This window comes from Aspergillus pseudodeflectus, assembly GCF_044049435.1.
Source record: "Aspergillus pseudodeflectus strain CBS 756.74 chromosome Unknown BJX68scaffold_4, whole genome shotgun sequence".
Lineage (NCBI taxonomy): Eukaryota > Fungi > Ascomycota > Eurotiomycetes > Eurotiales > Aspergillaceae > Aspergillus > Aspergillus pseudodeflectus.
The window spans coordinates 481,747-493,948 of record NW_027263780.1 but is presented as its reverse complement, the minus strand read 5'-3'; the positions used below and the strand labels follow the sequence as shown (position 1 = coordinate 493,948).

Genomic DNA, 12,202 nt, shown 5'->3' with positions numbered 1-12,202 from the left:
AGCTCGGGAGTCGAGCACCCGAGTTTCTTCGACCTCCTCATCTACTACGCCGTGCACATTGTTCGATTACTCGGGGTATTCCTCGCCGAGATTGGTCTCAAGGGAAAGGAGGAGAAAACTAAGGATCTCCTTCCCCGGACTTTGCCCTTTGACAGGGAGGAGAGGAGCTCTATGGCAGCTCGGGATCGGCAGTAGCATCCCTACACTTGTTTGCGTCTACGAGAATCTGGGAGCCTACGATCGAAGGGAGGCAAGTTTTTGGAACGTTTCTTATACACTTCCTCTACTATTATCCCCTCCCCAAGTCCTCCCAGGGACCGTCGGCCAGTCACCTTGATGCGCCGGCGCATACCTACGCTCGCCCCTCTCCCTCTCATGCACCATCTCAATCCGACTCCCATCCCCCGTCTCCCACCCCACACCCCCACCATGGCCATTCATCGGCGCCCCCAGCAACTCTAACAAACTATTCAGAACAACAAACTCCATCCTCAGCTTTACACTATGCGACACACACGTATACGCCGACCCCAGCCCGCTCCTCCCCCGATACAGCGTGAGCAGGTTGAACAGATCGAGTATGATAACCGCACCGTTCACGAGCATGATGTGCGCCATCACGCGGCGCCCAGCCGTCCCCTTCATCTCAATGATTGGCCGCAGCTGCCGCACCGCCTGGTACAGATATAGTCCGCAGATGAGCACCTCGCGCACGACATGGCCGGTTACCATGTATCGCTCTATGTAGCGGTGCGGCGGTGCAAAGATGGGATTTCCCGCGGAGAGGCCGATGAGGCTTATGGCGAAGGGGGTGAGGAAGAGGATGGAGGTTACGATGATACCCCAGAAAATGAAGCGGAGGAGAGTTCCTGGCGTCGAGATCAGATGCAACCTCGAGTACAAGATGAGGGACTGCGCCACAAGAAGCGAAGGGAAAGTGATTGCGATCACGACGCCCGTGAATGCAAAGGGGGCGAGGTGGAAGTACTGCAGGAAGGCGGCCAGGGCGAAGAGGGCGACGGAGAGGGTGCAGATGAGGATGCTCCAGAAGTACAGGCCGCGGCGGCGCTTGAAGAAGTGGAAGATGCAGATGAGAAGCTCGAGCGTGTTGTAGGCGGCGATCGCAAGGAGGGCGATGTTGAGGAAGGCGAGGCCGGAGGGCGTGTTGTGTTCGCCGCCGGGCGAGGTTCGCGGGCCGTCTTGCTGCTCTGGCATGCCTGGCTTGTTTGTCGGCTTGACGAGGGTCTGGATTTGGGACCCGGGGGGATAAATGGCCAAGGGGCTATTAGGCTTGGAGTTTCACCAAGTATGATGGGAGAGGCCATGATCGACGCATGGATTGATATCTTCATATGCAGCATCCTGGCTGTCGACCCTTGGTCCGCGCGCTCCCCCCTCCTTATCAATATCAAACTCATCCTCAACAATAAGAGAAATTACGCAAGCAGCCATTGAATGTGCAGACTCGAGGACTCGATCTGTCGATTGAGTTGAATGCGTCGACGGCAGCAGGGGTCTCATGCGTAGCGCAGGATTCAGGGACAAAGAAAACAACGCCACCAACCATGGCACTCTACTCAGATTGGCCTAGTCTACGATTTTGGCTGCCCGTTTCGGGGAGACCGCTTAGGGGGCGTTTAATTGTGTCGGTCACCTGTTGGTCTGTGCAGGAGAGCCTCGTGTTGGATGCTCGCGGCCGGGTATTGACATTAGTGAGGGTTCGCCTGTTTGTCTATAGCAAGGTCGTACAGACTTGTCATGGGTCCTCATACAGGTTTGAGGGATGCTGCAGAGTCTCATCTCGTCTAGACAGGAGCCGCAGACGTCAGTCTTTACACAGATGGAACTGATCGAGTGGAACGTGGTGATGAAGTTTATGGTCCAAAACGCAGAGATATCAGCCCTCGATGAATTAAAACTACTTTCTGAGATAAAGTTCGATTGCGGCGCAGACTCGATGAGAAGTTGATTCTGCAATATGCTTGGATGCCCCCTGCTGTCGCCAGGTTGCCTCGGCCTCTGCCAACCCTCACCCGCGGATAAGGTTTTTGCAGTCGAGTCTGTCACACCCCAAGTCTGGGAACCGGCACGGATCGCTGTTGGCCTCCCAGAGTGCATGCCGCTTCCGGGGTTGGTCATCCAGCGGTGTACCAGGTAGTATGGTAGAAGGGATTCTGTTCAATGAATAATGGGATTAAGGTTCTGTCCGATGTCTCGGCTGAGCTGATGATTCGTAAACTCGAGTGTCTAGATCCATACTACAAGCTGGAGCCAAGTCCAAGTGACTCGGTCCCCGCTGGGCAAGCACCCATCCAACAATATACAGTCCATCCAACTACGAGATCATACCAGAATATCAAAAACGGCCATAATTCGAAACAACAACTGTACTGTACATTCACAATGCAACCAACGTCACCTTTCACATCTCTTTACTCCTCAGGCTCATCCTGCTGGCCCTTTGCACTGCCCCTGCCCGAGGCATGGCCGCCAGCGGAACCGCCAACCTTTCCACCCTCGTGACCGGCCTGGTGGGGGTCGACCTTGCCGTAGGCAAACTGGTTCTGCTGGGTGCGCTTGTCGGGCTTGTTGTCTTCGCGGCGACCGCCGTGCTCTGGAACTGTTAGTTTGTTTTTTTGATATAGGTGGGAGGGAAGGGGTGGAAGATGTACCGCTAGGCTTGTACTTCTCGCCGGTGGCTGTTGATCCTTGGACCATTTCGGCGGTTATAGGTGGTGGAATATGTATATAAAGTGGGAGAATTTGGTTTGAGTTTTGCTTTGCAGTGTAGTTTGTGATTTGATTTGAAGAATTCGAGCAAAACCATACAGCCTTATATATTGCGGGAGATGCGAAGAATGAGATCACCGCGCAGTCACAGAGTCCTCTGATATCCTTCTGATGTCAAGTAAATTGCGCACGCAAGCGGAACTGGCCTGACCAACAGCGCCCCTTTCAAGACAAGGATGATATTTCCATGTGGAAACTGCAAAGTCAATCAACATGAGAAGCAAGGTAATTCAAACATCAAGATCTCGAATTCCATGATCGAGCGAATGAAATTAAGGAGGGCGATTAAGCATGGCAAGTCTCGATCTGGGAGTGCAGATCAAGTGGATTGTAGGACGACGACCGAATCCTCGCATCAGACTGACATCGTTGATCCACTTGGACCGGATTTTGGGGTATGTCGAGATCGAGCCCGGTTATCACCATGAACCTCGAGTTGAGTATTTGGTGATATCTACAGAATTGCCTGAATCGCGAGAAGATGTCAAAATCACAATTCAGACACTGAGATGAGCAATCAGGGCTCGGCCCGATTAGGCAGGAGGCCATGCCCCGCCACGCCGAAATGTTTCTCCGCGCCGGTGCCGCATCCCAGATTCCAGAGCAAACACTTTTTGTCGCGACGAGCAATTCAAGATTGCTCCAAATTATACAGCCAACACCATGGTCTACTACTTTACATCAAACGTCGTCAGCCCCTCGGCGTTTATCTACGTGGGCAAGGACAAATTCGAGAGTACGGCGCCGCGACTTTGTGTTTCAGTTCTCGACCCCTCTAACCTTCGCGACAGATGAGGATTTAATAAAGCACGGGCTGGAAAAGGACGTCTGGTACTGTTTTTATATGTTCCTCACCTCTTTTCTGAGCTGACGCTAATCAAGATCTCTGACATGCAGGGTTCGTACGCAATATCTCCACGAAACCCACCACCACCTCCGAACCTAACCCCCCCCACCCTGTAGTTCCACGTCGATAACCTCTCGAGCGCCCACGTCTACCTCCGGCTCCGCGATGGCGAGTCATGGGATAATATCCCGGAAGACCTCCTGGTCGACTGCGCGCAGCTCACCAAGGCAAACTCAATCGAGGGTCCGCCCCCCTCCGTCCCTTGACTACACCCCGCCCAACACCGTGGTTAACTTTGGACCAGGAAACAAAAAGGACAACGTCACGATAATCTACACCCCCTGGTCGAACCTCATGAAGGACGGCTCCATGGCCGCGGGCCAAGTCTCCTTCCACAACCACAAGCTCGTCCGCAAGGTCTTTGTGCCCCAGCGCGAGAACCCGATCGTCAACCGACTGAACAAAACCCGCGTTGAGGAATTCCCGGACCTCCGCGCCGAGAAGGAGGAATACCTGAAGGTGCAGCGGAGTCAGGAGCGCAAGGCCCGTGAGGAGAAGAAGAACCGCGAGAAGCAGGAAAAGAGGGAGCGCGAGCAGCTCAAGTGGCAGAAGGATCATGCGTATGATGATTTGTTCAGTGCGGAGAATATGGAGGCGAGCAATAACCAGGATCGCGATGCGGATTTCTTGGATGATTTTATGTGATGGTCCTATGATGTGATCGGCGGCCAGCGCCATGCTTGTGTTTTCTATACCCTTGCTTCAATATCAGTTGCGTCTTCCTTTCCAAATCTGACGTTGAGCAACGGTATCACCCTAGCTCGATCAACGGCGAACACCCCGACCGCCACAGTAAAGACGACCAAAAGCTCTGCTACGGTGCCCACCCAAGTGCCTGACTTGCAGACTGACTGGCCCCCAACCTGAATCTCAATACTGACTACAGGCTGCTGTAGCTATTCGAGGACATGGACACCATGGAAAGGGGAGTGATATACCACAACTTCAACAAATGGGTTAAAATAACTGCTGTAGGACTTCAAAACCGCACATTTGCCCCGATTCTGGGACAAGGCCAGATACTGCAGACAGGTGGGGTACGTGGGAAGAGACGGTAAGCTTGTTATGCCTGCTCTCGAAAATGCTGGAGTATGCAATAGCGGACTGTACAGTTGCAGAGGACTCGCTCGAATTGGACTAAATCCAGAGACGGGGCACTTCTGCTAGCATCCAAGGGGCTCTCAAGTTGGTCTTGTGTCCATTAGCCACAACCGTGTCGAAGGTGGGTTGAATTCATTAGAGAGGCAAAGCCTCGTACTCGTCCTCGTTGGGAAATAATACCCGGGGAGTCTGTGTGGTTCATGCAGCACCAGCACCGCCCCCGCGGCTGGGCGAGACGAGGCGGCTTTTCTTCACCACCTTAGATTCTGCCTCACCAAGCCTTGTCCGGATCCCAACCTTGGTCCAGCCGAAGGTCGCTGGTGTTTTGTGTGTCTGAACATTCAGGAACTGGACTCTGACACAGAGCAGGCCCTGTACCACATAACGACTGGAGCAGGTTCGGAAACACCACGATGGATGCACTTGCGGCGGTAGGTCTGGCTTCGAATATCATCTCCTTCATCGACTTCTCCTGCGAACTCATCACGGGCGCACGGGACATTTATAAATCCGGAGATGGAAGAACCTCTGAGAACGCAACTCTCGAATCCATACTGGTCGATCTAGAAGACTTCTCGCAAGGCCTGATTACTGATCTGAAAGCGACGACCTCAAATGAAAAGGCTCTACTCCGATTGAGCACAGACTGCCTCCGGCTCTCACAGGAGCTCTCCAGCGTTCTGGCAAAACTAAAGGCCAGTGGCGGGAACCGGAAATGGAAGAGCCTCAGGACAAAGTGGGCTAGCATGCGCAAGGAGCGCGATATCTCTTCTATGGAGTCCAGGCTATCCAGCTATCGCGGACAGATCCTTATTCGGCTGCAATTTATGCTTGGGTAGGCACCTCCCAGGGACGGTTCACTCATCAGCTACTAACAAGAAGCACAGACAGCAGCAGTCATCTTTCAAGGCCAGCCTCGACGAGATTCAGATGCAAGCACAGACATTTCATAATGTGCATGGGAAGCAGCTTGATACTCTGAGAACGGGGCTGCTAGCCGAGATAGGACGGATGCGAGACACGTTCCAGGCTGTCTCCCAGAGAGAGTCCACCGACAACGGCAACAACTTTGGCGGCATATCTGTGACAGGCCTTTGCGCCTTGTTGGCAGAGCTCCGGGAACTGACCGCTCGTGTGCCCGCCGAGAATCAGCTCCTCGCCCGGCTGTATTTCCCTTCGCTGTACTATCGGGAGGACGCCGTGGCGCCATCAGAAGCCAAGACATTCCAATGGCTTGTCGACCATGTTTATGATAGTGAAGGCATGTATAAGACTTCGGCTGAGGTATGGGGAAGCAAGGGCAACACACGAAGGAATTTTTTAAAGTGGCTGAACTCTGGGGATGGAATATTTCATGTCTCCGGCAAGGCAGGGTCTGGCAAGTCAACATTGATGAAACTGCTCTGCGACAGCCCCCGCGTTCATGATGAGCTACAGAGCTGGGCTGGCCCACGGATCTTGGTGTTTGCCAGGTTCTTCTTTTGGATCGGTGGCGATGAACTGCAACGGTCTCTGCAAGGTCTGTACCGTGCTATCCTCTTTGATGTCTTGAGGCAATGTCCCGACCTCATCCTTCGCATCTTTCCCGAAAGTGATAGCTCACCGAGATGTGACCCGAGGATTAGACACTTGCCAGCATTCCGCCAGCAAGAGGTCGAAGCGGCGTTCCTGAGGCTCATCAACTTACCTGATACATCGGATTATCGAATTTGCCTGTTTATAGACGGACTTGACGAATATCAAGGGGACAGTGTTGATTACTGGACCCTTGCCAAAAATCTAAACGAATGGACCAAGTCTGGAAGCGTGAAGATGTGTGTGAGCAGTCGACCCTATACCGAGTTTCTGCAATCATTCGGCATTTGTTCCGAGAAACAGATCCACTTGCACACGCTGACCGAGACCGACATCCGTGGATACTGCCAGGCAATGATGAAGAAGGACCCTCAGTTTGAATCAATCAAAGCAGACTACCAAGAGTTTGCCGAAGAGATTGTCAGAAGGGCGCGGGGCGTTTTCCTATGGGCGCGACTGGCGACTCGCTCCTTCCTCGCTGGAGTTGGCTATCACGATTCGAGTCACACGCTTCGTCAGAAGCTGGAGTCCATCCCCGACGATGTAATGGCGCTATTCGATCAAATGCTAGACAGAGTGGACAGTCTCAATCGTTTGCGAGCCGCAAAACTACTGCTGATTGCCGTCCGACTAGTCTCTCACCAGCTGCCAGCTATAATATTTTCATGGTTGGATGACCTGGACAACCCGCACTTTCCATTTCAGTTTCAGTGTGAACGAACGCTGCAGGACGCAACGAGACGAGTCGAGTCTGTCAAGCGCAAACTGGACTCGTTGACGAAAGGAATGCTCGAGCTGCAAACCAGTTACAACGGGATCGATGATGAGCACCGCGTGCAATTCTTTCATCGCTCCATTTACGAGTACATCTGCGATTCAAAAGCGCACCACCTGCGGCAACAAGTCCCAAACTTCAATGACCAAGAGGCCTGCTGTCGTTTGCTCTTGGGGTATTTGAAATGGTGCCGCGAGCGCGACCCAGATGTGCGCGAGCCTTTGAAATTCTGGTCTTGCCAGTTGAAATACTTCGAGATTCTCGAGGATCTCAAAGGCTCGCCAACCATTCGGCAATACCTGGATGGGTTCTTGCGATTATCGGGAAACCAGCCAGAGTCGCCTTGCCTCACGATCCAGGGTGGCCATCCGTTGCTCATTTCGCAACCCTTTCCTTTTCGACCACTCCATCCCCTATGTCTGATACTACATTACGGACATGTCCAGTATGTTAGGGACGCAATCCTAGCGGATACTCAACTTTTACACAACTCTCACGTTCCCCGCATTCTTCTTCTTATTTCAGCCATTGCCGGCCATTCGGATCTTGTACGCCTGCTTCTCCAGAAAGGTGTCTCGCCCCATTCCAATGCTCCCGTGCTGATGCCTGGAAACAACAGAGAACTCAAGGCATCCCTGTGGATCGTGATACTCAGCGGCTGCGCCCAGGAAATGTTGAATAATGACACATCTACACACGCCAGAACCATCCATGAGTTTCTAACATTGGACCCCTCCCTCGACCATAATGTATATTTCTTAATCGCCCATGGCAGGGATGGTAACATGAGCTTCGAATCGACAAAAAAGATAGTTTCTCTGCAGGGACTATTGGGTCTATGCAATACGCCAGGATCCCAGGAATTGATCCGACTAATATGGTGGCGCGAGAAATTCAACTGGTGGAGCCGACTTGGAGGGATCTTTTCGCCTGCACCCTCCAATGACACTACATGGAGCCAATTGCTGTCCATGAAATACGAACCGCTATCCCTAAAATTCATAGGACAAGGCAGGAAATACAAGTCTAACAGTATATACAGCACGCACACATGGGATGAGGAGTTCAGAGCGTGGCGCAAACTCGAAGTTAGGAAGTGAGCTCTTTGCCTCCCAACTTTCATCTCTCTCATTCAACCGCGACTACTGTGGGTGAGCGTCTTTATGGTGCGGCCGTCCGGGGTTATAAGCATCTTTGCCTAGTGGGCTTACTCCATCTGGAATGATGGACAGATATTAGACCCATTTGGGTCGAGAGGAGACAAAGCCTGATGCTCAGGAGCCAGGCAGGAATGAATCACGCTCCTGTATTAGACGTGTATTATAGTCCTTGGACATTCAGCCTCACCATGCTGCAAGCAGCATCAATGATTGGACCACGTACTCACAAGCCCAGTGATCACAGCCACGCTCTGTGCGACACACTTCTTCCTCACCTGCACAAAAAGAAAGGAAACCGCCCAACTGGCGCAGTCAGCAAAGAGTGGTTTTGGTTGGCGGCAGTCCTTTGTCGTGTTAACTCAGCCACATCACTGTCCATGTGGACCCAATCCAGACCAGCGAGTCCTGCACTGCGCCTACAGCCTGGTGGCCTGCATTTGGGGCTCGCCTTTCCTGTCATATTATCGAACTTATGCGGCCACTGAACCCGACGTGGCTAAATGGACCTCCTCCCAGTGAGCTGGCCAGGCCACAGGCTGCAAGTCGGATTCTTGGCATGCAAGGCTGGATTTCACGAGCGATAAAACAAGCTGCCCGTCATCCTCCATTTTCGTATCCTTCATGATTTCTCTACGACACCACCCCATCTAGCTCCGGTATCATGACCGACCCATTCTCCGTGAGCGCCGGCGTGGTAGGCGTGGTGTCTCTCGGTCTTACCCTTAGCCAAGGCTTCTTACGGTTCTACACACCATGGCGCGATTATGACGATGAAGTTAGAGGGTTCACGACCAAATTGAACGGTCTGTTACACACGTTACGCGCTCTTGACACCTTTCTGTCACCAGAAAATGAGCTACAGGTCCCTGATCAGTACCGGACCTTGGTGCTAAAAAATCTAGCATCCTGCCAGGAAGCATGTCACTGCTTGGAGAAGATCTTAGCTGAATGCAAGTCAAGCAACATCTCAGGCGCGCCTGCGCGGAAACATGACTGGGTGCGGCTGAAAAGGGTGGCATACCCGTTCAAGAAGGAGACGTTGACCACGCTTTCTGATTTGGTGTCTGATTTACGCGAAAATCTGGGTCTCGCTCTTCAGCTTCTCGTTGGGTAAGATGCAGTGCTTTCAGATGGCTTAACAAACTTGGAGCTGGTACTGATCAGAATCCAAGGGCTCTAGTCAGCCAACAGCAGAGGCAGATCCAATCCGTCGACCGAACAACCATGAGAATATTGACGGTTGTGGAGCAGCAAGCGACGCCTGTCGCTAATTCTCAGGCTCTTCTTCAGCACTCATCAACTGCTTCGAGTACAACCGGTTCTTTGTCTCGCAAAATGCTGGAACCGAGTACACTACGGGACCTCTGCGATCAACAGCAGCTTATTAATTCATGGTTACGACGAAAGCCGAGGATACCTAGTTCACAAATAGAGCAGATATTACTATACTGCACTTGCCAGAAAGCACCACGACTAAAACCACGGTACTCATCAAAATCGGCATTTTCTAGTTTTTCGCTGCATGAACAGCCCTGCCCATTGTATGAGGCCGGCAAACAGGTCGTCGGCGTCGCTGGAAGCTATACCATCTGTAACAGATTCCTTGGTCTCTCGGTTCAGGCCATAATGACATTAACGAGGGGTGCGGGCGCTTTTGCTATTAGTCCAATGATTCGGGTGCAGGCTATCGTGGGCCAATTTTCGCCGGCCTTTGGCTTCCTGGAGAATGCTCACCACGAGTTATATTGTTTAAGAATGCACGATAGCCCGATGGAGTTTGTGGCGACAACACTCCTGCAGATGTTCGATGATAGAAGGGCCGCCCCAACCGATCGTCTTGAAGATGGCAGCACAATCTTACATGTGAGTTCACTGGTTGATATTTCCTGGTACTCTAATTAGAGACACTATGGCTTGTACTCACTTAGTACTATAGGCACTGTTCTCCTCTTTTCTCTCTAAATGTTTCCAACGTGAAGCTACAAAAGACCCCCTGTCCGGAAGTTCGTTCAAGGCACTCGTAAGGACATTGATTGATGCTGGTGTGCCTTTCAACGAGCGTACTGTCAGTGGCAGGACGACTTTGGACACGCTTATTCGTCATCTTTGTCATAATCTTGACGATCAGCAAAATGAATTGTCTATATCTGATGAAGCGTTGGGCGTTCTAGAAATGCTGCTAGACTCTGGGGTATACCTAAATTCCCTAGTAGCGGTCGAACATGATTGGATGTGGAGCTATACCTCATCAAAGGTTGCGCGCTATCTACTTTATAATTATGCTCATGGTTCGTATAAACTCAGTGAAGTTTTAGGATTGTGTCTCTGACTTCCTAGGGTTCGAATTTCTTGAGGTCGAGATAGCCATCCTAGCCAGGTCAGCAGTGTCACTGAAGCATTGCTTGATGACACAGGATTATAAAGATCCAAATAACGCCCTAATAACTAGCAGTGGATACTCCAAGCTTCTTGATCTGTCCCTGGGGTGGCCAGAAGGGCTGGCCATTCTGTTAGAATCACCTTTCCGCCGCCTATTCTTCGCATCCAGAGGCCCTATTGGACACTGTTTTGTGAGAGCGTGCAATGAGGGAGAAATTGAATGCGCCTTGATTCTTCTTAAATATAATGGATCCGTTGAGTTCGAACATCTGAGTGCGGCAGCCCAGATGATGGACAGCTCTGTCTTAACTGAACTAATTCCGGCCCTCGTCAAATCCCAGAATGAAATCCAGCAACTGGCTCTTCAACACCTACCTTTCAAAGAGTTGTGCTCACTTTCATTGCCAACAGACGCCCTCCTGGATACCAAAAGCTTTGAAGTGTATGAGAAATTGGAAAGCTACAAGATTGAAGTGCGCCCCCACTTTTATGATGAGTCCTCCGTATATAAGCACGTGGGATACGACATTGCGATTTTCGAGCGTCTTTACGCGGCTGGATTTACTGATTTCAATCAGTGTGATGGGGATAGCATCTTGCGTTTCATGGAACTTCAGTGGAATAATTACGATGATCCACCAGACTCATACACTTTCTTAAAATGCGCTGACTGGTTCATTTGCAGAGGCGCTAGCCTCTATCAACTGTCTCACGAAGGCTACCCTCCAGTCTATTATCTGGCAGACTGTTTCGGTGATAATCTTCGAATGTGGTCTAGGTGGTATGAGAATAGAGGACAGACTCTAACATCACTCATGGAGAAACATTCGTACTGCAGAGAGCTTCTTTGTCTGCTCATGACAGACGACACCCAGGACGACTGTCAATGCGCTTGTACAAACCATGGATGCTGCTCGTTGCAGCAGATACTGCGCGGGTTCAACCGGTTCGAAGATGACGAGGATTATGACAAAACCTTCATTGACGCCTTCGCCGCCATGATTGACGGGCTCCAAACTTTTGCACCAGGATTGCTCTCGGGGGATCAGATACTTGGCATCTGTCAGTAAACTATACGCTACATCACCTTTGAAGGTCTAAAGCTGACTCACACGTGTCATAAATGCGAGAGCGATGAGTACTTCGATTATGGAAAAGTGGTCTTCGAACGAATGGACGCAGAAGAGATGCACGAATTACGCGACGAAGAAGCCGCGCTCATTGAACAGCTGGATGAATTGACTACCGACTTCAACCACCAGTATACCTCGCTCGGGCTTGGACTGCATGAGTTTATTCGAGACTACTGGAAGCCACGTATGAAGGAGGTTCTTTTTGAGACCGAGGACGACTACGACTACGACGACGACGACGACGACGACGACGACGACGAGGAGGAGGAGGAGGAGGAGGAGGGCAAAAAGGTCGATATGGAGTACAAGCAGCGGATACGGGAAATTGGCGTAATTCTAACCTAGGACAGCTGTTGGTGTTGGAGCATCAGGTTATGATGAA

At 51.5% G+C, this 12,202-nt stretch overlaps 5 protein-coding genes across 5 annotated transcripts; 3 read left to right on the top strand and 2 right to left on the bottom strand.

Annotated features, from left to right (window-relative positions):
• Positions 1 to 270: 270 nt before the first annotated feature.
• BJX68DRAFT_262340 (uncharacterized protein) lies at positions 271 to 1,215 on the bottom strand (the record flags this gene model as incomplete). The annotated part of the gene is made up of 1 exon (XM_071044413.1): positions 271 to 1,215. The coding sequence occupies one exon, from the start codon at positions 1,213 to 1,215 to the stop codon at positions 271 to 273; it is 945 nt and encodes a 314-aa protein (XP_070903767.1).
• Positions 1,216 to 2,432: 1,217 nt separating this feature from the next.
• Positions 2,433 to 2,718, bottom strand: BJX68DRAFT_262339 (uncharacterized protein; the record flags this gene model as incomplete). Its single annotated transcript, XM_071044412.1, has 2 exons — positions 2,433 to 2,614; positions 2,673 to 2,718. 2 exons carry the CDS (start codon positions 2,716 to 2,718, stop codon positions 2,433 to 2,435), a joined length of 228 nt encoding a protein of 75 aa, XP_070903766.1.
• Positions 2,719 to 3,422: 704 nt separating this feature from the next.
• On the top strand, positions 3,423 to 4,501 carry BJX68DRAFT_227263 (putative DUF814 domain protein). Its single transcript, XM_071038636.1, has 4 exons — positions 3,423 to 3,526; positions 3,582 to 3,621; positions 3,753 to 3,880; positions 3,942 to 4,501. The coding sequence occupies exons 1-4, from the start codon at positions 3,454 to 3,456 to the stop codon at positions 4,340 to 4,342; spliced, it is 642 nt and encodes a 213-aa protein (XP_070903765.1). The 5' UTR covers positions 3,423 to 3,453; the 3' UTR covers positions 4,343 to 4,501.
• A 710-nt stretch (positions 4,502 to 5,211) lies between these two features.
• Positions 5,212 to 8,248, top strand: BJX68DRAFT_262337 (uncharacterized protein; the record flags this gene model as incomplete). The annotated part of the gene is made up of 2 exons (XM_071044411.1): positions 5,212 to 5,633; positions 5,686 to 8,248. 2 exons carry the CDS (start codon positions 5,212 to 5,214, stop codon positions 8,246 to 8,248), a joined length of 2,985 nt encoding a protein of 994 aa, XP_070903764.1.
• A 721-nt stretch (positions 8,249 to 8,969) lies between these two features.
• BJX68DRAFT_262336 (uncharacterized protein) lies at positions 8,970 to 12,165 on the top strand (the record flags this gene model as incomplete). Its single annotated transcript, XM_071044410.1, has 6 exons — positions 8,970 to 9,418; positions 9,481 to 10,171; positions 10,245 to 10,596; positions 10,646 to 10,685; positions 10,761 to 11,753; positions 11,820 to 12,165. 6 exons carry the CDS (start codon positions 8,970 to 8,972, stop codon positions 12,163 to 12,165), a joined length of 2,871 nt encoding a protein of 956 aa, XP_070903763.1.
• Between the last annotated feature and the right edge of the window lie 37 nt (positions 12,166 to 12,202).

Coding starts and splice junctions, on each gene's coding strand:
- BJX68DRAFT_227263 (XM_071038636.1), top strand. CDS start 3,454: ATGGTCTACTACTTTACATCAAACGTCGTCAGCCCCTCGGCGTTTATC. Junction 3,527..3,581: donor GGGCAAGGACAAATTCGAGA/GTACGGCGCCGC, acceptor CCTTCGCGACAG/ATGAGGATTTAATAAAGCAC. Junction 3,881..3,941: donor CAAGGCAAACTCAATCGAGG/GTCCGCCCCCCT, acceptor ACTTTGGACCAG/GAAACAAAAAGGACAACGTC.